The sequence below is a fragment of the Mixophyes fleayi genome, chromosome 3 (assembly GCF_038048845.1).
Source record: "Mixophyes fleayi isolate aMixFle1 chromosome 3, aMixFle1.hap1, whole genome shotgun sequence".
Lineage (NCBI taxonomy): Eukaryota > Metazoa > Chordata > Amphibia > Anura > Limnodynastidae > Mixophyes > Mixophyes fleayi.
In genome coordinates this window covers 230,083,305-230,103,902 of record NC_134404.1, presented here as the reverse complement: position 1 = coordinate 230,103,902, position 20,598 = coordinate 230,083,305, and the positions used below count along the sequence as shown (strand labels likewise).

Here is a 20,598-nt window from a genome sequence, read left to right as displayed (position 1 = left end):
GTACAGGTATGGTGTAGCACATGTGCAAATCATTTGGGGTATGAGTTCAGATGGTATGTTTCAACGAGACACATGCAGCTTCTAATTGAGATACTTGCAATGCAATAACCATTAAATCAGCCATCATTCCATAACAAAATATTGTCCTTCCATGTCATTAGGGGGCATATTTAACAAGGACCGCAAAATATGAAAAATAGTTTTCAATCCTTATTGCATTGATAAGAATTGAACCATTTCTCATATTTATGAAAAACCTACACTGGAACAGCAGTTCCGATAAACTGCTGTTCCTGTGGAAAAAAAAACCTAACCACTCCATCTTCGTAATGCGATCCTGGGTGGCTTCTTCGTTTCTCCTTTCAAATCCTGCGCGCATTGATAACTCAGGCATGAGCACAGGCATCCAAACAGCACTGACCCCAAGGACCTGGCTCAAGTGACAGGACAGCACACGCGCTGTAAAGCTCTGCTCTTAGGAGCACAGCTCAACAGTGCTGAAAAGGATCAGAACCTGTAATGTACACCAGCCTGAGCTGGCCTATATTACCACGTGTAAAAGTTTTTTCAAAAGTTACTAAATTGCGGATGTCTATGGGGACAGATATGTATTTTGAAAAAAAATACAAATCAGCAGATATCAGCGATGCACCAATTTGCAGGGTACTTAGATTTGCGTCTTTTCCCCGAAAACGGATTTACAGGAAAAAAAAAATTTGATAAATAGGCCACTAGATTTGTAAAACGTTTTATCAATAAATGTGTGGAAAACATAACCTATGAATGGCACATTTTTCTAATATACACAAAAACTTAATTTGCTATGATTATGGTCAATTCCTATTAGTATTTTACTCCACCAATGATGATCTCATTATACTAAACAGCTAACTCGAAGGGATCATACGAAACCACACTTGTGTTTTCCTCAGGTGCCGATCTTCGTAGGGTCGCAGAGGACAGACCGGGATGATATTACACCACCCTGTCCATGTTTCTCAGGGATGTCCTGTCCTAAACTCACCGTGTCGGGCGTACAGCGTGATGACGTAGATGGGCGGGGCTAGGTTAGCCTACAGATGACAGTGGGACGAACCGGAGCGGCTGGAGAAAAAAAAAAAAAAAAAAAAAGAACAGCAACATCCGGGAACCTGGCAGGCACAGGAGCGAGGCGCAAAATGGCTGCCCGGAACTAAGCCAGAGCCGCAGAAGTTGGAGGTGAGTGTTCCTAACGGAGAAGCGCAGCGATCTGGAAGTGCGGACGATGCACGGATTGTGGCGGAACAGCTGTTATCGGGTTTTATGAATGATTGGCTGGAGCAGCACACTAGCTGGGGACGGACAGTTCGCTGGAGAGCGCTGACAATAATCCGTCATTTCTGGTTGGTGTGAGCATCGGACTCGGGATTACTGCATTGTATATAACACCAGAGAGAAAGCGGCATGTGTATAATGTAACGAGTCCTGTCACTTTCCCTGTCTGAAATGTGGCAGGAGGGGGGCTGACCCAGCGCTGCTTTTACTTTGTGTCTACAATAACTTTATTAGTAGTTTTATCAAGTGAACAACGCACACGTTCTTAACAAAGAGGCCGGAGCGGCAGTTTCCGTGAACAAGCGTTACGTGGACGTGATGACGATAAACGGCTTGGAAACGTTCCCCCAACAGGCTGCTGTCTGTCATTATTGGTGCATGTTCGTATTATGCTAGATAGCCCTGTACCCTCCATACTTTCTACATACAGTTGTTGTTTGTTAAATGTTCACCTGTCTGCCCATATATACATAGTTTACCTAACGTCAATCATGTATCCTCGGGTGTCACTTTATGTTAGTGCTGCCACAGTTTTCACAACAATGAGTGTCCAGGAACTATACATGCATGTTGCTACCAACACTACACAATTTTATTTAAACCCTTTGTTGAAGGACGACAATCATGCAATCTGAGTGCAGTAAAAATACATTTATAGATCGAACAAATAAACCCTAAATATGGAATGTCCTGTGGTAAAATGACTTGTGCCTGCTGCCCAATGTGAATGTGACAGGTAATTTCTGATCAACAATGTCTATTACATTAAGCCTATATCGCTTGTTATATACATACTTATATATAAAGAGAGTTTTTATTTTATGTTTTGCAAGGGTTTCACTGTAGTGTGTGTTTGTGTATATATAACCTGTACTTGCACTCCAAAGGCATACTGGTAGGTTAATTGGTTTCTGACTAAAGTAACCCTAGTGCGTGTGTCCTGTGTTAGGGAATGTAGATCTTAAGCTCAACTGGGGCAGGGACTGATGTGAACGATTGCATATTTTCTGTAATGCTCTGCGTTATATGTTTTTCGAAATATAGAAAACTATTACATTATTTTCTGTTCTCCTACATTTACAATGCTAAAAGTTCCAAAGAAAAGTTTACAAAGAGAATATGTAAAGATCTCGCATTCCAAGGAAGAGCACAATAGCACCTAGTATTTGATTGGGTGATTTACCTCTGGTGATGTTTTGTGCTATTTGGGGGAGACCATCGAGACTGAGAATTTGGGATCTGAGAATCTTTGTTTATAACTGTTACTATGTATCTAGGTATAATACTGCTGCCATCTATTATGGTAATTACACATTGTATGCTTGGATAGAGTAATTTCGCAGACTAATGTCTTTTATTATGGGGTTCTATTATCTGTATACAAGCCAGTCCCACCTGAAGTACTTTGAATTCTCTTCTATGCACTTAAATGAGTGTCTTGGTACACTTCCACTTAAGATCTTGGAAAATTTTGAGTGTATTGCCTGGGGTCTCTTGCACTGGTTTTTGACACTTGCAATCAAAGTTAAGTAAACAATTAATCATTATCTCTGTGTCCATTATGATTCATTCTAGGTGCGCATGCTTCCAAATATTGTTGTAAGAAATCTCAGCTCATTTTTCTGCTCACCTCTATGGGACGCAAGGGAAAATGAGCAGAGATTTCTGACATGACGTTTCTCCACGGGCTGTTCCCAGAGACACGTTGTGCCGCCTTGCGCCAAATTGAATCTACCCAGAGTGTATTTCATAATTGTATAGTCTAATCTAAGTGAAACTTAAACATTTTATTTCTAACGGGATTAAAGACCATCTTTTTTGGCCAAGACGTAGCGGTTGTACATTGGTTCTTACTACATGTGTGTAAACGGCTACAACTTTAACATATAAATTATTAAATTAAAATTTCTTTTGTTCTTTTTCCCACCACAGGTCCAGATCACCTTTGTGTGAGTGGTGCTAACAGCTGTCAAAAGAACACTCACCATAAGGACTATACTGCCATATTAGCATTGTCTCTGAAAGTAGTTGTACAGATACATGTGTTTTCATGAAGAGGGGGGAGAAACCAGAGGGATATAGGCAAATGAGGCCCAAAACATTCCCAGCAAGCAATTATCCTGGCAATAGCAGACAGATGCTGCTGGAAATCCGTGAAAGTCTCCGCCATCTTCCCAAACCATCTGATGTGGTAAAGACCGACCAAGGGCCAACCAAGGCTGAGGATCCCAGGCAGGGACGTAATCCCCCTAAGTTTGTCACATATCACAAGGCTTTGGCTGAGATTCGCAACTCTTTGCAGCCTTTTGCCAATGCAACAAGTTCATCCCAGAGAGGAGGGAATGAAGTCAACAGAAAAATGCTGCATGACCTACAGAGTGCTGGGTTTGATGAGGTAAGGCTTCTAACAATGACAGGCATTGGGTTTTTACACCATCTATAAAATAGCATGATTGCAGTGGTAAATTGACACTGAAATCATTCGCCAAAAAATATCTCAAGTATTGCTATAATTAATACCCTCTTGAAATGCAAAAAAATGCATTTTAGACTCTTGGCTCACCATGATCAGGATATTTTGTTGTCTTGACAGTGGTTTATTACGCACCAAAAGGTTAACCAATAATTTGCTCTACTTTTAAAAAAAAACTAGTGTGGTTTTAATAGGAGATTTTGACTGACGACTTAGTCTAAAATATCCCAAGAGCATTTTGAACTACTACTTTTTAGTTTTTATTTTCACTATAATCATTAAAATGCTGAGGAAATGGGTATTAAAATTTTGCAGTCGCTTTATAGCACTGTGATCGGGAGTTTGATTCTGACAAGGGTCCTATCTTTGTGTATTTTCTATGTTCTTGCCATGTTTGCGTTTCCCTCCCACTCTCCAAAAGCATACTGGAAGGTTAATTGGCTGCTGACTAATTTGAACCTTGGAGGTAAATTTATCAAGCTGCGGGTTTTAAAAAGTGGAGATGCCCATAGCAACCAGTCCTTTTTGTAGAATTTACTAAATAAATAACTAGAATCTGATTGTTATAGACAATATCTCCACTTTTTCAAACCCACAGCTTGATAAATTTACCCCTTAGTGTTTGTGTGAGCCGCTGTGTTATGACATTTAGGCCGTAAGCTCCAATGGGGCAGTGGCTGATGTGAATGGCAAATGTTCTTTATACAGTGCTGTGTAAAATCATGGGGATATTTAAATAAACGCTAAAAATATAAATTTAATAATGTGTTCATTTATGAATACCTGGTGGAAAATGATATAATCACAAAACATAAAGTACCTGACCAGAATTTTAATACACAATTTTTTTTTGTGTGTCACCTCTTAATTTTTAAAATATATTTCACCTTAAAAAAAAATAATCAATTTTAAGTAGTAAAACAACATACAATGGATACATTTCTAATATTTAATATTATTCTCGGAAGATAACTCTGTTTTTTCTTTTTGAATCTGGAACATAGAAATAGTTATCGGTTGTAGCATCCCTAATTATTCAGAGCAAAAGAAAAAGTATTAAACAACATACGGAAGTGAATAGCTGTACATGTGTAAATGAGAGAGGGAATTTAAGAAAGGGAAAATTAATGATATACTGGTGCTGTAAGGAAAAACGATGTTCTATTTAAAAAATATATATATTGAAATGCCTCTGCCTGTTTTTGTTTCTTTTTTTACTTTTGTTTTTTGTTTTTAAATGCACCTGGCACTTCTGAATGCAGTGACATAAACAATGACTAGAGTTTTTGTAAATGTGGCCTAAAAAGAAACGTCATCCTTTTTTTACATTCTGTTCACTCAGTTGATAAATTAACTTGCAAATAATTTTTTATTTTTCTGCTTCATTATGGTGAAATCAGTGCCTTCACATCTGGTTGTCTACAGGCGGATTCAACTTTCCTACTTGTGCTTTCACAACACCCTACCTTCTACTAGCTTTAGACTGAAGAAAAATATTTTAAAATTGTTAAAACATTAATGGTGCAGAAACTTCGTATCAGTGATTTGCAATTCATTGGGAGGACATGTCTTTTATAGACAAAATGTTATCCAGTGTTTCTTTTGCATTACATATCAGAATGAAGGTGCACACTTGAGCCGTATTTTGTTCGCATTGACTTGAACAGAACAGACTTCAGGTTAACCACAACTTTCAGAAGTTATCATAGATCCTCTAAGCAATCGTAAGAACTATTGACACAGCTACTTGGGGGCAATAGAGGGTGAATGCTGAACAGAGCATAGACAGGGAGACATCCATGTTCTATCAATCGCCCTGTGTGGCCTCAATGACTGTAAATGGCCATAATTATTACTATAAAAATCTATGATTTCTTTCTTGAAGTTCAGTTTGAGCTGGATTCTGTTCCATTCAGCTTACACTGCACTTCAGGAAAAATATAAAAAGTGATCTTAGTACCTACTCTCAGGCACCCTAGACTTAGATGCAAGGGGAAATTTGGTAGTAAGCTTAAAAAATATGAATTTACTGAAAGTGTCTCTCAGAACAAATTATAAAGGCAATATGTACAAGAAGATGAACCAATTTTCTATTGCGGAACATATCGCTACATGACTATTGCAAAACACATCCTTATTTATCTGGGCTGGCCAAATTGGAGTAGACTTGGGCCTATTGCAATTGAGTTTGGTAGATACATTTGTTTAATTCCTAGATTGTATTTTTTCTTTAATACTTTTTTCTGTGTGTATATATAGTAGAGACAAGTGTTTTGCTATTGTTCATCATAGTGAAGACCTAAAGCATGATATTTATTGTTGCATTACTTAGTTAGTACCCGCTGAGACTATATAATATTTAACATGATACATATTTTATCTCCTCACCTTCACTTTAATATGTAGGACATGGTGGTCCAAGCCTTACAACAGACCAATAGTCGCAGCATAGAAGCAGCAATTGCATATATTAGCCGAATGAGTTATCAGGAGTCCTATCGAGAACCGCAGATCACTGCTGCTGCGAGACCTCTCAACACTGGAATGAAGCCCCCAGGTATATGGTTTATATATTATCATACTATTCATTCTCTTTCTTCAGAGGTCGCAAATTGTTACTACATGCACAACAGTTAATCTCTAGGTTTATTTCGTTATGTGTGTTTTGGGAAACCCTCATCCAACCTTGGACAAAACGATCCAAAAAAAACACAAAAAGAAAATGTGAGCAGGACCACGATCATCAAATGATTTGTGATGTCCAAGGGTCCACGATAAATTATTGATCCTTTTGAGATAATTACAATAACAAAGTATTGAAGTATTAATTCTGATATTGGATTAAATCTCCTTTAAAGTACAACTAAAACCAATAATGGAGATTTTATTATGAAGGTAAAATGTATTGTACTGTATTACCATGGTATTCCTCTGTATTTCTGTTGAAAAATAAAGTAGGACTTATCTCTAAGAGAGACATAGGTGACAAAACAATTCCTTATTTATGCTTGTATTTTCTATCTATTGCTCCATTGATTCAGTTATCTCAGGTTATGTATGCTGTAGACCAGTGGGCAACCTGATACACTTAGGGACCCTCTATCTTTCAAAAAGGGTTCACATTACCATTAATCTCCTTAATAAATTAAAACAATATGTATAACCAAAGAAAGAGACACCTATCTGTTTTAACATATCAGCAGTCATTTTAAACAAGTGTTACAAGCTGTAGCAAATAAATCTGACAGTAGAGCAGGAAGGAGCTTGGGGAAGCAGGTAATGGCTTGGATGGTCACCACCATTGCTGTAGACTATACTATCCGCTTTGCTACTCCTGTGACAAGCAATTAAGGTCAGGGCTAGAGTATTGTTTTACAAAATTTGCCTCCAGTACATTCCACACCATCCTAGTCCATATTAGTTTGTTTTCCATATTTCAGATATGCTCCTGTGTATGGTAAATGTTTATTTTCATAGCAGTGAGGAATCCCAATGCCTGCTACATTTTTAGGATGATTCTGCTTTTGTAACACTTGTTAGCAATGCTCCTCTGGACAAAACCTGAGAGAAAAGCAACGGAAATCAGTCTAATCTGTAGTAGTGGTAAAATTAAAGCTTTGTGGAAAATGTTTTCAGGACAAAACTGATGTTTCCTACTCTCATTTCAAAGCTATATTTAAACATAAATACAGGTACTCCCTTAACGACCTAGTTCCGTTCTTACGACCAGGTCGTTAAGCGAATTGGTCGCTAAGTGAGTACAGTACTGTAATATGCACCTACATGAATTGTAGTAATTTTTATTGATTCTGAATAAAGAAATGGACTAAAGAAAACTGTTTTGATAAGTTTTCTTTACTTTGCATAACAGAAAATAAACATGTATACAGTAAAGCTGTACAAACAGCAACAATTATAACAGAGGGCCCAGGGAGATCACCGCAAGGATATCTAAGGACCTGTAGGTGTAGGTTTCGTGAAGTATTCTGTTGGTGTGGTTTGCTTCTACGCAAGTAGTACAGGTGTGGCTACGTCCCGTTGCAAGGGCAGAGGTCATTAGCGCACTAATTTCCACTATTGATGAGTGGCAGGGTGCCAGTTGTAAAACCTGGTCGTAAATTCGAGTGATCGATAAAAGGGTAGGTAGTTAAGTGAGTAGTACCTGTATGCATATTGCAAAATTCTGTTGGGACCCTCTTGTTTTTGTTATTACCAAGTCCTAATGGAAATTAATTATTTTGTATAGTTCCATGCTGCAAAATGATATATTCTAAATTCTGATTCGTTTTAAACAAAAACACACTTGGGTCTCAGCGGAAATCTGAATAGATTCATGCGCATAATCAGATTGCAAGTTTGTCGTCCACTTTACTTCAATTGCATTACAGTAATTGTGTATCTAAATCTGGCCTCACGCTGTGATTTTGCAGCCAAACTCGCACAGTGTGCATTCATCTTCTGACCTGTCTAACAGGCCATAATGACATAACAGATAACTCATTTGATTTCGCCACTCCTTTAGGTTGACAGATCAAACTGTTTATAGATAAACAATAATCTTTCACTCAGGTTGGGTGGCAGCATTGGCCCATTTTGGTAACCTAAGGTTTGTGGCTTAAGATCATTGTTCTGATCCTGTACTATTCTCCTTAACTGATACTTTGTTCACTTTTGTTATTTATCAGTAGTAGCAAGTTGTGGGGGGGTTTATTTTGTCTTTTTAAATGTTAATTTCTTTGGCAATTTCATTATGCAGGTAGCATCCAGCATTCCGTAAATCGCAGGCAGAGCTGGAAAGGTTCGAAGGAGTCTCTAGTCCCACAGAGACATATATCTCCATTGTCTGACAGCGTTGTTTATGGCGGATCAGAAATTCAGGTTTCCCAATCAGAGATGGGAAGACCGTTGTCTGGATCAGGCCTCCCTGCCTTTGCCCAGCAAATTCCAGTAAATGCCCAGAGGGTGAATCCTCCACCTCCACCCCAAGTAAGAAGTGTTACTCCACCACCACAACCTCCTCCCAGAGGCACTAATCAATCTCCACAATCCTGGGAACCCAACTCACAGACAAAGCGATACTCTGGTAATATGGAGTTCCTTATTTCCCGTATTTCCCCAGTTCCTTCTGGAGGTTGGCAAGAGGGATATCAACCTCCAAATATTAACTCTGTGCAGATGCTTAACTCACAAAGTCAAGGACAGAGATCTATGAATGCTGTTCCAGTAGGAAGGCAGCCTATCATCATGCAAACTTCTAGCAATAGCAAGTTTGGTTACTCAGTGAGGCCTGGCATCCAGAATGGTAATGGACAATCTGAATTCATAACACACCAAGGGGGTAGCAATATGGGAAGGTCTCAACCTCCATCATATACTATTTCAAATGGTCCAAACAATGCAGCATTGCAGATGCAGGGGGGTAATGGACCCATGTCGCCTTCTGCTTATAATAATGGAAATTTGCCCTCATCTGTGTTAATACCAAATAGAAGTAGCCACAATATGGAGCTATACAACTTAGGCATGCCAAGTCACCCAACTTCATGGCCTCAGACCTCATCAACCCAGTCGCCTACAGGAAGTCATGAGATGCCATCTTGGCAAAATAATATCCCTGTAAGGTCCAATTCTTTCAATAACCCAATGGTAATTCGCCAGGTGCATCCTACTAATAATCAGCCTTCTGCCACAACTGTGACTGCAATCACGCCTGCCCCTATACAGCAACCTGTAAAGAGCATGAGGGTATTAAAGCCAGAACTTCAAACCGCACTGGCCCCAGCACATCCATCTTGGATGACTCAGAGTGTACAACCAGGACTTTACTCAGAAGGAGTGCCTCACAACAATGGCTTGCTGCCAACACAAACAGAAGCACCAAATTACCAAGGACCGCCACCACCCTATCCAAAGCACTTACTACAGCAAAACACTCCAGGGTATGAGACTGGAGTGAAACCTGGCAAAGAAGAACCTACTGTGTCTTCCAATACCCAGGAAGAAGGAGATAAGAACTCTGAGACCACTGTGGAGACCACAGAGAAAGAAAAAAAACAGATCACTACATCACCTGTGCCAGTCAGAAAAAACAAGCGAGATGAAGAGCGAAGGGAGTCTCGTATCCAGAGCTACTCGCCTCAAGCTTTTAAGTTCTTCATGGAGCAGCATGTGGAAAACATATTAAAATCTCACCATCAAAGACTACACCGCAAGAAGCAGCTGGAAAACGAGATGATGCGAGTAAGACTGATATTTTCTGTACTTTTTAATGCTCTAGAAAGGCCTAAGATTTATTTGTAGACTAATTATATAAATTCAATAGTTGCTGTAGTGTGTGAAATATGAATGGTTTCCCAGCATAAATGATGTACACAGTCTGTATAGGTGTAGCTTTACTATAAAATACGTTTTTGTAAATGGGCACTCAACCTAATATACTTTTTCAAAATTATTCATGTTGTACCATTCACAAATACATATGTCATCATTGAAATACCAAGATAACATGCAGAATTAAAATGGTAAATAAACATTTTTATCACTAGCTCATAGCAAACAATTGTCCTTTTGCAGGTTAATAGCTGTTCTCTGTTGTGGTTTTCACTAGGCTTACAGATGCCATTTCTGATGTGCATATTCTTGTATCCCTCATGAATTATAGGCTCTTATGTAAGGCAGCCTTCATTTTCAGTCTAACCTTTCATCATTGCCTTCACCTGGTACATAGTCACATTTTATTAGGGGTACTTAGCCTCCTTTGCATTCAATAAGCTCTGCAGTCAGTGACTGAATGTTAATAAACTCAGTTTTAACTGTACAATAACACAATCTTACCCAACTGTAGCGCTGTGCATTGTGAAACTAATGTGTTTTAAACATTGCTGCACCACATGTATCATTAGCAAAAGTTACTAATTTATACATACATTTTACTTTTTTCTCTTCATTGTCCATTCAAAGGAAACAAATCTACCCTATTAGGTTGTAGTATATTTTATTCTTATAGCTTTTGTTAAAAAATATATTTGTCATTATTATGTCCTTTCGGTGAAAATAAAATACCTTGACTTGGCGATATTGTACAACTTTCAGTAACTGAACATTGCACGTGGTCTTAGATTTATTTTTATGGTACGGTTATTAAGAGATTTTATTTCAAACAAGGACTTTGACCAATGCGTTTGTTAAATATTTTGAAGAACCAGTACTCCTAATTTAACATATATATCTGATGATTTCACTAAATATTCTTCTCAACCTGTGTCTTTTCTTAGCTTTTCTATCTCTCTCCCTTTTTTTTTTCCCCACTCACTAACAGATGGTTTAAACAGTTAAGGTTGGAGCTTGGCTGAGCTCTTCAAGCCTCCATTACTGGGTAGGCAAGTAAATCTCAGCGCCATGGTGCTGTGTTAACAATGGCATGATCTTCCTTGGCCGCTGCATGTGTATCCTACGTGATAAATGTAAGCATGAGGTTGACCGTGTCACAAAATCCTGCACCATTAACTCCCAGACCTAATGAGACTCAATAATTTTAAGCTTGCAGTTACATATTTATTGTGCACAACCATGTAACAAGTACTTATTTTGTATGCCACACATCTCGAAAATGGTTTTTATTTTATTTTGTTATCCACCTATTCCAATTTGTCATTTTATTTTTGATTTTATACTATATGGCCCGTCAGCAGTGCTTGAAATTTCTTGCGATTTCCAGGTGAGCTGTAATCTATGGTGATGCAAAGCATGACTATTACATGAGTGTTTTGATATTATTATTAATATTTTTATTTTTTTTATCTGCCCAAAATTCAGTCTTTACGTTCTTGATTAACAAGACATTAAAGGCCTTATGCTTTTCCCATGTTTTTCCCCAGGACAGTAAAATTAAATATTTTGTGCCACCATTGTCAAAATAACTTTTAATGATGTTGTTGTATAGAATTGTTCTTTTGTTAACATTTGTACCCCTTGACCTTAACATCTTTATTTTAACAGATAATAACATTAGAAAACTTAAGACACTGAAGGCTTGGTTTAAATGTAATTAGCTTTTAATAAAGGTGTCAGTCATCCTGCATCATCATAGAATGCTCTTTTACAATATAAAGAGCATTACAGTACTAAAAGAAACTGACATGTCTGTAATGGCAATAATTTCAAAACTGTCCAGACCTAAACAAGTCCTTTTTGGCTCTTTTATTGAAACCAGTGTTTTCATGTAACAATTGATTGTTATTTCTTATTAGGTAGGGCTATCGCCAGATGCCCAGGACCAAATGAGGAGAATGCTGTGTCAGAAGGAATCTAACTACATCCGACTTAAGAGGGCCAAAATGGATAAGTCCATGTTTGTAAAAATCAAGACTCTTGGAATTGGTGCCTTTGGAGAAGTGTGTCTAGCCAAAAAGACGGACACTAATGCTTTGTATGCAATGAAAACTTTACGGAAGAAGGATGTGTTATTACGCAACCAAGTAGCCCATGTCAAGGCTGAACGAGACATCTTAGCGGAGGCAGATAATGAGTGGGTAGTACGACTGTACTATTCTTTCCAGGACAAAGATAACCTATACTTTGTCATGGATTATATTCCTGGTGGTGATATGATGAGTCTCTTGATCCGCAAAGAAGTTTTCCCTGATGACTTGGCCCGATTCTACATAGGAGAGCTTACCTGTGCTGTAGAGAGTGTTCACAAAATGGGTTTCATTCATCGTGACATCAAGCCTGACAATATCCTTATTGACCGTGATGGCCACATTAAACTCACGGATTTTGGGCTATGCACTGGATTTCGATGGACACATGATTCAAAGTACTATCAGAGTGGTAAGTATCAATATTTATCTTAATCCATAAATATTCTTAAATCAGGATGTATAAGAATAAGTTTCTTGAGAATACTAAGCAGTGTTCCAATTGTTAAGATTACTCATGAACAGAAATATAAATAAAATGGTGATTTTGGTGGCTATTTCTGGAGAGTCCAAAATAAAATGCCTGGATTTTGCAAACGTTTCTCATAGTTCAATAAAATGGACAGTATTAAGTAGAACATACATACTTAAAGAAATCGGAACATAAATGTACAAAAGTCAGATTTTGAATTAAATTATATCCTACCTGTTATTTAAAAGTGTACCTATTTCCTACACATAGTGGAACAGCTAATTTTGTTGGCCAAAGCAATATTCACGTGAATGCATCCTATCAATTATTTACTAGGAACCTGTACTTCGTGTATGTGTAGTTCTTCAGGAATAGTATCATCGAGAGTTGCTGGTTAACTGCACAACTTCTATATGTGTATAGCCTGGTTTAAGTTTAGATGAATCTAGCAGATTGAGATATGTGGCTTTTTGCTTATGCAGTCATTACTGTAGGCTCAATGTGTCCACTGGGTAAGTAGATGTAATTAAACTAAATTTAATGGCTACTGCTACTCTTTGTTCTGACATAGGTGAACACTTACGACAAGACAGCATGGATTTCAGCAACGAATGGAGTGATCCAACAAATTGCCACTGTGCTGACAGACTTAAGCCTCTTGAGTGGCGAGCAGCAAGACAGCATCAGCGTTGTTTGGCACATTCTCTGGTGGGAACCCCCAACTACATTGCACCAGAGGTTCTATTGCGTACAGGTATATAATTTTATAGTTTTAACAAATTGTGTTCATGTTTGATTGTGAAGGCAATGTATGATCTAGTCTACTTGCCCAAGCATTTTTATATGGTTTATTAAATAGAAAAAAATGCTGACAAATGCTTTGTTAAAAGAAGGAATGTGATTTTTTTTTTGTTTTTTCTCTTCTAGTTTTTTTTTCTCTTTTCCTATGTTGCATGACTTTCTTGCTGTATACAAAGAGCTGAATCAAATATATAACATAAATTATCTAAAGAATATAAGGGGAAGAGGAGAGGGGCTCTTTCTGTCGCACAAGTGGAGAGAGCAAAAAACCCATCTATCATATCATATGCTTAGTATCTCGGGCATTTACCATGTCTGGTAAATAATTGGCTATTCCAAAGCATTAAAAGATTTGCTGGCATTCAATAATTTCCGGATATAGTCCTTCTATCAAAATAAATAAGTGTCTTGCTAGCTGTCTGTCTAACGCTCCAACTAACTTTGGGTCTATTAGGAGCAATATGGTATGGTCTCGTTTCCTAAATTAATTGGCTAGTAGACGCACCCAATGAAACGCGCTGCATAATTCTTCTTCCTCCCAAGTATCTGTCACTTTCAATTTACATGGACTGTCTGCAGTAGGAAGCACTTAGTGATCACATCACAATAGCCTAGTTTGTGAGGAGAGCAGGTTCCCTCTGTGTTTTCACTTTTAGTGACAAGTTCAAGTTGCCATATTGCATGCTAAAATTACTTGTCCACAAATATCAAGAGCAGATTTGTGACCGCTTGACTCCTCAACATACACACTATGCTGATCTCTCCCTGTTCTTTTGTACCTGTACCTTTTATATGTTTGCGGTTCTGGTGTAATCTGTGTTAACCTGTGAGCCATTTCTTTCACCACCCATCTACACTTAACCTTTCCACAAATATGAATGAGTATTTTCTTTTACTGTATGAAGATGAAAGTTGTAGAATTGATTGTTGCTTACGCCATGTCTGGCTGATGATTCTTTCCATGCACATTGTAGGATATACGCAACTTTGTGACTGGTGGAGTGTTGGAGTCATACTTTATGAAATGCTTGTTGGAAAGGCTCCTTTCCATGCAGGGTCACCAATGGAAACACAAATGAAAGTAAGTCTGCATTCATTTGTATATTTTTTAAAAAAAAAAAAAAAATTTGGGGGTGGGGGGGGGCGCAGTCTATCAATTATCTAAATATTATTTAGATCTATTTAAATGTAATGAAATATTTTTATGAATAAACAATTTATGTATCACAAATAGTATATTACTCTTTATTGAAATAACTTATTGCCATAGTATGAAAGAAGTCTCTTGTTTGATTTACTTTTGCCGGCTTTATAATGTTTGTATTCTTTGTATACTGTGGAACGTCGGTATTGTCTATTTTGTCACTTTAACTCTTCAAAAATTATAGTGTAAAATTTGCACTAAACCATAGCAACCAATCAGAATTTTTATTTTGTTGTCTACATTGCAATAGACCTATAAAAGTTATATGTTGATTTATTGCTGGGGTTCATGCACATTTTTAATCTAAATGTAATGTTGGTAAACAAGTCCTATTAAGTGAAAAAGATATAAAAAAGTTGATTCGTATCTTTGAGGTAGAATATTTTATTTTCTAACATCAAAATCTAGGATTGAAAATCACAAGTCTCAGGTGACTAATTAGATATCTGCTTGAAATCTTTTTTCTGTCTTTTAATCAGTGTCCTTATATAATTTCATCATCCCTATTTTTTATTGTTTTTATTTTTATTTTTTAGGTCATCAAATGGCAAACAACGCTCCACATCCCTCCTCAAGCCAATCTCTCCCCGGAGGCTTCTGATCTAATTTTGAAGCTGTGCAGGGGCCCCGACGATCGTTTAGGCAAGAATGGCGTTGATGAGATTAAAGCTCACCCTTTTTTCAAAAATATAGACTTCTCTAGTGACTTGCGACAGCAATCTGCCCTGTATATTCCCACCATCACTCACTCTACAGACACTTCCAACTTTGACCCAGTAGATCCAGATAAACTCTGGAATGATGAAGACAAGGATGGAAATAAAAATGACACTCTAAATGGGTGGTACAAAAATGGCAAACACCCTGAGCATGCATTCTATGAGTTCACTTTCCGGAGGTTCTTTGATGATAATGGACACCCATACAACTACCCCAAACCCATTGAATATGACTACGACGAAACACAGGACAGTGACAACCAACAGCCTAATGTAGAAGAGGGTGATCATGTTGGGAAGAGACCTCCAAACAGGGATTTAGTTTATGTATAAAGAAGGCACACATATGGATTCATGAAATGATTGCAGTGAAAGTTTGTTTCTGCTACATTACAAACGTCAGATAACAGAAACAAGAGCATCTAGTGTGCAGTCTCTTTTGCTTCTGCACTATTGGCTAAGATCAATCTTAATGAGAGATTTTAATTAAGCAGTAGTTGTCTTGTCACTGCTAAATATTTTAGAGCAATGCTGGAATCCATACCCACTAAATTTTAAATAGAAAAGGACATTTCCTATAGCAGCACCTTGTTTTTACACTTTTTGTGATTTAGAAATTACTCTGTTATTGGGCACTCAATATAGTTCTTATGGATGGACTGGGAAGTTTAACTTTTTAATTTTAATTGTAAAGGTACAAGTTTTGCAAGACAATGAGGGACATTTATATTAAAAGGTTGCATTAAAGTCTCAAACCAGTTATATATCAATCTTATTTATGTAATTGCAGGTATTTATAAAGCATTTGAATTAAAATGTACAAAGTGGATCCTATCAAGGGATTTAACAGTAAATTGTGGCTGTGAGAGATACTTCACATTTTATGTTTTGAAATCATTGAACATGACACACATGTCCATATCAACCAGCAAAAATGTATTGGCTGCATTTTTTGTTTTTGTTTTGTTTTCTAAGTTATGGAGTATTTATAAAAAAAAAAAAATGCATTGGTTATTCTGTCTTTGTCACAGTAATGTGATTAAAATTGTACCACACTACATTTTGCTCATGGCACTGGAAAAAACTTTGTTTTAAGATAAATGTCCCTCAATATAGGTGGGAATTTGACTTCTCCCTTATATAAGTTATCTTGGTTACTAGTTCCTTTTAAATTTATGTTCAGATAATATTATATATGGTTCAACTAAAGGAGAACTAAACCAATACAATTCTGTTGCATATGTTGGTAATGGTATAGAAGGATGTCACCTGCACAGGTTAGCAGAAAAGTGCAGTATTTCACCTAAACCCTCTTCCTCCTGACATTACCTGTGTGTAAGCCAATACCCACCATTTAGTATGCGTTTTATTCTGTTTTCACTTTGCCAGAAAATATATTTATATAATATCAGGATTTGCATGTTACTTTGAAATTAAAAAAAATAATAATTTTCATTTAGAATTGTCACTATATAATATCACTAATTAGGTTGCTAGGGATGTGCTATATATTACATGACCTACACAGAGCATGTTCACACAAGATTTTATTTTTAAATGTCCTATTGTAAATTTTGAATGTAGACTGATTATTTTTAACGGAGATCTTACCTTGTAGCTAAATGTAAGCAATTCCACCTGTTGGAAATGGCTAAACACCATTATAGACATATAGTGGTCAGCACTTCCTTTCCTATCCCTGCTTGTATGGGTACAAGAATTTCTATTACTCAGTGGTGAGAGGTCTTCTGATGTCAGTATCCACACGTTGTGCATGAATTAATTCCTGAATTCTCTTACTTTAATGGTCACTGATGCAACAGGAGTCAACGAAGAGGTTGAGATCAGCAGCACAAATGAGCGTCTCCCTGGTAAATGCTGCTGCCGACAAATTTTAATAACCTACTCAATTTATTTATCAATATCCCCTAGAATGCCAGATTCAAATGTCACTGGCGGCAGTATTGTGCAATGTGGAAAAATGTAGATTTAGATTTATGTGGACATTCAACCTCTAACTTCTAGTGCTGTATTTCAAGCCAATACTTTTCCCATTCTGCAGGTGCTTTTTTTTTGTGTGTGTTTTTTTTTTTTATTGTGTTTGACAATGAATGCAATATTATGAGTGGTCATGTTAGAGTAGCTCTTTACTTTAGAGAGAGGTTTTTGTTTTGTTTTGTTTTTTAAAGTTATACAATTATGCTTTTGGAGTTGTATTTTATTGGCAATCTGGAGTATGCAAGTTAATACAATTTTTACATTCCGTACCTTCACTAGGTTCAACAGACTCTGGTGGATGGTCCTTTTCGCTGTGAACCCAATTATTTGTTGTATTGAACTTGGTCCAAGCCCTTAAATAAACCTGAAACCTCTGCCTCTTATCAACAATTTTTAATCTCTGCTGAGCAGGACTGGGAACGTAATGGCTCTAAATGATGTCCCTTTTGACACTTTCCTTATAAGCCTGCCCCACTTGTAAACTTCGAACCAACTTTATTCATTCTCTTTACAGAAAAAGAATGTTCTCACAGTGGATTTACTTTTTTTTTACTTTCTCTTTCTTTTGGATGCAGAGTACACCTGTATTTTTAGTCTTTATCATTTCTTTTTAAATACATCGCAAGGAAACTGTTTTTAGGGGGAAGATGGGACTATTACTTTTTTAATCCGTAGTTTTTGGCATCGGGATGATTTTTCTGATTGTATTGCTAATATTTTTGTCCCATTTACACCAGTAAAATAATATATACTGCATTATACTCTCCCAAGTTAATTGGTAAGAACAAATCTATTTCTGAGCAGTAAATAGTTTTATGCCAATCTTTAAAAATAAATGGCAAAACGAATTTTAAATACCTTAATTTATGACTTGCGTATAGAATTTAATTTTGTAATTGAGCTGTTTCTTGCTTTTTAAATGTAATATTTCCTATTTAAACATAGGACCTTTTTACTTTTAGGTCTCATAAAGCATGACTTGTCTTTTGTTTGTGTTAAAAATAAATAGTTCTTTGATTTCTTGTATTCTATTTAGGTTTATATATGTTGAAATTTGGAAGAGGCTTGCATGTTTTCATTGTTGTTCTGTTCAAAAAGTGTGAGCTAGACATTGCAGGTAGGTTTTGGAATTTTGTACATTGCACCTTCCATGCTGTGGGAAAGACTTCACAAATATGCAAACTATTGCATATGGTTTTCTACTGTCCTTGATTTTTTTTTTATATTTCTACCTTTAAACCTTTTTATGCTGTGTATTTACTGCATAAACTTTTTGAATATTCAGATTCTTCAGAAAAATTATGTACTCTATATTTTATTACCTCCTTGCATAATGCTTTTGAGACGTTGTTAGTCTGTGGCCCTCTCGTAAATGTACTATGATCAAGTGTTATTGTAACTGACATTTTATGTAACAATACATAAAATACATTCTATAAATCCATATGTATTTTCAGGAAATAAGGTCAAGAAGAGTTATTCCAACTCATTTTCTTTTTAACCGCATCTTTGCCGTTACTATAAAGCTTTTATTTTAAGCCTTGTGTAGTATCTTTAGTTCTCCAGATTGCAATAACTGAGGTCTTCTATTACTTGAATTTTCATGTACTGGATAAAAAGTTAGTTGTAGTTATTACATGTTTAGAAAATGTAGTTTGTGCAGGCATTTTTGACAGCATTTCTCTGTTATAATTGCAGTACATTAATATTGGCAGCATAGCTCACTGTACATAATATTAGTTATACACATGGAACCGTTAGGCCGAGGTTGTTTGTTTAAGGACTGTTACTGCATCTAATCAAACTTAAACGGTATTTCCTCAAATTATTGACTTTTTTTGTGTGTCCAAAAACATTTTAAAATACATGTAATGCCACTTATAACTATTATTCATTGGTGAGATATTAAGGTGGTCACATGACATTGCAATGGTTCTTTTAAAAAGTTTTGCAAGTAGTTGTAACCATAAACAAATTTAGAGAAAGTGAAACTAAACTTCTGTAAAGTTTGTCATTTATTTTTAATTCTGATACCCTGTAGGTGTCATACCCACCCATGCAGTTTACATGCAATTTTCCTGCATGGTTAAAGCATGAAAACCTGCTTAAATAATGGCTCCAATAATTATCAATGTGCCAGTATACAGTATTTACTGTATGAAGCTTGTTGAATGTGCATTGTAAATATATTACCGTAAGCAACTGTATGTGTTTTAATGCAGTATAAAAACATAAAACCCATTGGTGTATATGGACCCTTAATTTGTAGAGCAATGTATTTATTCTCCCATTCTAAATTCTTGGAAGAAAAATACTTGCATGATCTCAAAGTAAAAAATCTAGAATCCTTACATGAAACCGTTTTACATATTACAAAGTTTTCTTTCGTTTTCTTGGCAGATCTTTTGAAATATCTACGCAGTTTAAAATTGTTCAGTTCAGGAACAAAATGAAATGGAGATGAGGATCACAAACTTACATTTTGACAATTCATATTTTCCTATATATTTCCAAGCAATAAAAAGTTTACATGTATGCGTTATTTATATTTGTTTTTAAGTCCTTTTCGTGGGGTTATCTACATCAATTTTTCTACATCCTGATTTCCTTATGTAAATCATATTTGTAAAATATCATCATGCTCTGAAAATGTTTTTCTGTAAATAGATTTCTAAATTGTTTTTATTCTCCCAACAACTGTAAGCTAGGGCAGGCCCTTTCAATCTATTTCCCTGTCGGTAGTTTTATTCAACTGTAATAAGCTGTAAATTATGACTGAACTCTTTTTCAACTCTTGAAATAGGTTGAGTGTGTGTTCATACAATGCTGCTGTTGCCCCCCCCCCCACCCCCACAAAAAATAAATAAATAAATAAATATATATACATATTCCACATACAATGTGCCTCACCCCTACAATATGTGACTCTGGGAAGGATGCTTGTTAGTCATTTGGCACATTACATTTTGCAGCAAGTCTTGTGGAATTTACTAGAGTTTGGTTTGTTGGCTGTTAGAATTTAATAGCCATGAGTTTAACAAATATATAGCTTATTTTAAAGACTTGAATTAGAATAGCCATCCATTTTAATGGACCACTAAACCTAAAATGGAAGTTGCCTTATATAAAGTAGCCATCGGTAACATTCATGTATATGTATACAGACATTGGGCTTGAATATCATAACCATTGCTAGC

At 36.4% G+C, this 20,598-nt stretch overlaps 1 protein-coding gene across 3 annotated transcripts; it reads left to right on the top strand.

Annotated features, from left to right (window-relative positions):
* The first annotated feature begins 1,130 nt into the window (after window positions 1-1,130).
* LATS1 (large tumor suppressor kinase 1) lies at window positions 1,131-19,642 on the top strand. 3 transcript variants are annotated; one of them, XM_075203257.1, is made up of 8 exons: window positions 1,131-1,218; window positions 3,247-3,709; window positions 6,194-6,344; window positions 8,544-10,027; window positions 12,037-12,619; window positions 13,251-13,433; window positions 14,455-14,561; window positions 15,221-19,642. In XM_075203257.1, exons 2-8 carry the CDS (start codon window positions 3,365-3,367, stop codon window positions 15,734-15,736), a joined length of 3,369 nt encoding a protein of 1,122 aa, XP_075059358.1. In that variant the 5' UTR covers window positions 1,131-1,218; window positions 3,247-3,364; the 3' UTR covers window positions 15,737-19,642. The 3 variants fall into 3 exon arrangements, with proteins under 3 accessions (XP_075059358.1, XP_075059359.1, XP_075059357.1); XM_075203258.1 differs by lacking the exon at window positions 1,131-1,218 and adding an exon at window positions 1,427-1,694; XM_075203256.1 differs by lacking the exon at window positions 1,131-1,218 and adding an exon at window positions 1,427-2,050.
* Window positions 19,643-20,598: the final 956 nt, after the last annotated feature.